The 1,819-nt window shown below is 40.7% G+C and overlaps 1 protein-coding gene across 1 annotated transcript; it reads left to right on the top strand.

Moving 5' to 3' along the window:
• The first annotated feature begins 708 nt into the window (after window positions 1-708).
• On the top strand, window positions 709-1,471 carry LOC133255434 (histone H2A.N-like). Its single transcript, XM_061429871.1, has one exon. It carries the CDS (start codon window positions 709-711, stop codon window positions 1,141-1,143), a length of 435 nt encoding a protein of 144 aa, XP_061285855.1. The 3' UTR covers window positions 1,144-1,471.
• The last annotated feature ends 348 nt before the right edge of the window (window positions 1,472-1,819 follow it).

Here is a 1,819-nt window from a genome sequence, read left to right as displayed (position 1 = left end):
GCGACCCCATGAACTGTAGCCTGCCCCCGCCCCCCTACCCCGCTCCAGGCTCCTCTGTCCATGGGATTTCCCGGAAAGAATACTGGATTGGGTTGCCATTTCATTCTCCAGATATATACATATATATATATGTATATATCTGTGTACATGCACATATGTGTGTATATATCCCTTCATGATTCCAATTTATTTTTTTTTAAGTATTTAATTTTAATTGTCCCAAAATTACAAAATCCTGTTTCTATTTCTGTCTCCCTAGAGTCTAGCCTCAATATTAGAGCTAACATCTTTCAAAAATATTGTCCGTTCATATCACTGTCTTGATTAAAATCCTTCAAGAATTTCTAACCCATTCCAAATAAAAATCATGTCTTTATGTGCATGTACATACTTAATGCTTAGTTGCTCAGTCATGTCTCACTCTTTGTGACCCTATGGACTGTAGCCCCCCAGGCTCTTCTGTCCATGGGATTCTCTAAGCAAGAATACTGGAGTAGTTGCCATTTCCTATTCAAGGTGATTTTTCTGACCCAGGGGTCGAACCCAGGTCTCCTGAATTGTAGTTGGATTCTTTACCCTCTGAGCCACCAGGGAGGCCCGAATGTCTTTACAATGACCTTCAAAACCCTATGTGATCTTGCCCCCTATTAAAAGAGGTAACAAGACAGCCAGTGGTCTGAGCTACCAGCATCAGGATAAGCCTTCCACATGCACTTCATTTGCTTACATGGCCTACAGTTCCCTAAGAGGAAGCTCACAATTTATATCCCAGCCAAAGAGAAGGATGAGTGGGTCTGCTCTGCCACTGGGAAGAAGAGGAGGAAGAAGAAGGCGGCATATTTTAATTACGTGGAGAAACTCTTAAAACAAGTCCACCCAGACTTCAGTGGGTGCTCCTGGATCTTGGATGCCCTAAGAGTGCTGGAGGATTGGCAGCTGGAATGGGTTAGCCTGGAAGCGGTCAGATTGTCCCTCTATAACCACAGAAGAACCATCACCACCAAAGAGATCCTCAAAGCAGTCAAGCAGAGATGCTCTCAGAAGAGCTTGGGAATAAATGAAGTGGATCTCCATGGCTCTGTTGTTGAAATGATTGCACTTGTCCAAAAACAAAAAATTGGGTCTTTTGGAGGGTTGAGTTGAAAGACAAAGTGTCTGAAAAGTACCCACTGAAGCAGGGGTCTTGGTATGACACACCTGGTCTTTGATCTTGTGTTTTTAGCCCCTGATTTAAGCTGTGGAAAAAAAATAAATAAAGGAAAGGCACTTGCAAAAAAAAAAAAAAAGAGGTAACAATAAAAAATTATCTTTTACTGTTCCCTATACTTAGATCAATTCCTAGGCTCCTAGCCCCCAGACCTGCATAACTCTTTCCTTTTTCTCCTTCCTGTTGCCTTTATAGTAAAGCTATCTCTTACCATGTGCTTCCCATTTCAGATACAGCTTAGGGAATAAATAACATCTCTTATCACACCAGCTGAAGCCCACCCTCCTCCAACTAGCAATTCTCCTTCCAGGTTTCATATATCCATATAACTTTTATCACCTTCTAATACAACACATAATAACACATCTGTTTTTTATTTTGCCTTGCCTAGCAGTAGTAGCAGAAGCTCCCTGAAGGCAGAGATTTGGTTAATTTTGTTAACAAATGATTCCACAGCTCTTAGAACCACACTCAAGCATAGTAGGCACTCGGTATTTGCTGAATTATTAGGGGAGAAAATTTTAAAGCATATGACGGACTTTAGGAGGTGAATTTTTTTCAACCTTGTCAAAATAAATTTTTTGTAAAACTTCAAAGGAAATTTTAAACTTG

This window comes from Bos javanicus, chromosome 10, assembly GCF_032452875.1.
Source record: "Bos javanicus breed banteng chromosome 10, ARS-OSU_banteng_1.0, whole genome shotgun sequence".
NCBI classification, from domain to species: domain Eukaryota; kingdom Metazoa; phylum Chordata; class Mammalia; order Artiodactyla; family Bovidae; genus Bos; species Bos javanicus.
Note: the sequence above shows the minus strand (reverse complement) of the source record. Positions and strands in the feature narration are given on the sequence as shown.

What these genes read in the sequence shown, in the direction of transcription:
- LOC133255434 (XM_061429871.1), top strand. Translation starts at nt 709, where the DNA reads ATGCACTTCATTTGCTTACATGGCCTACAGTTCCCTAAGAGGAAGCTC.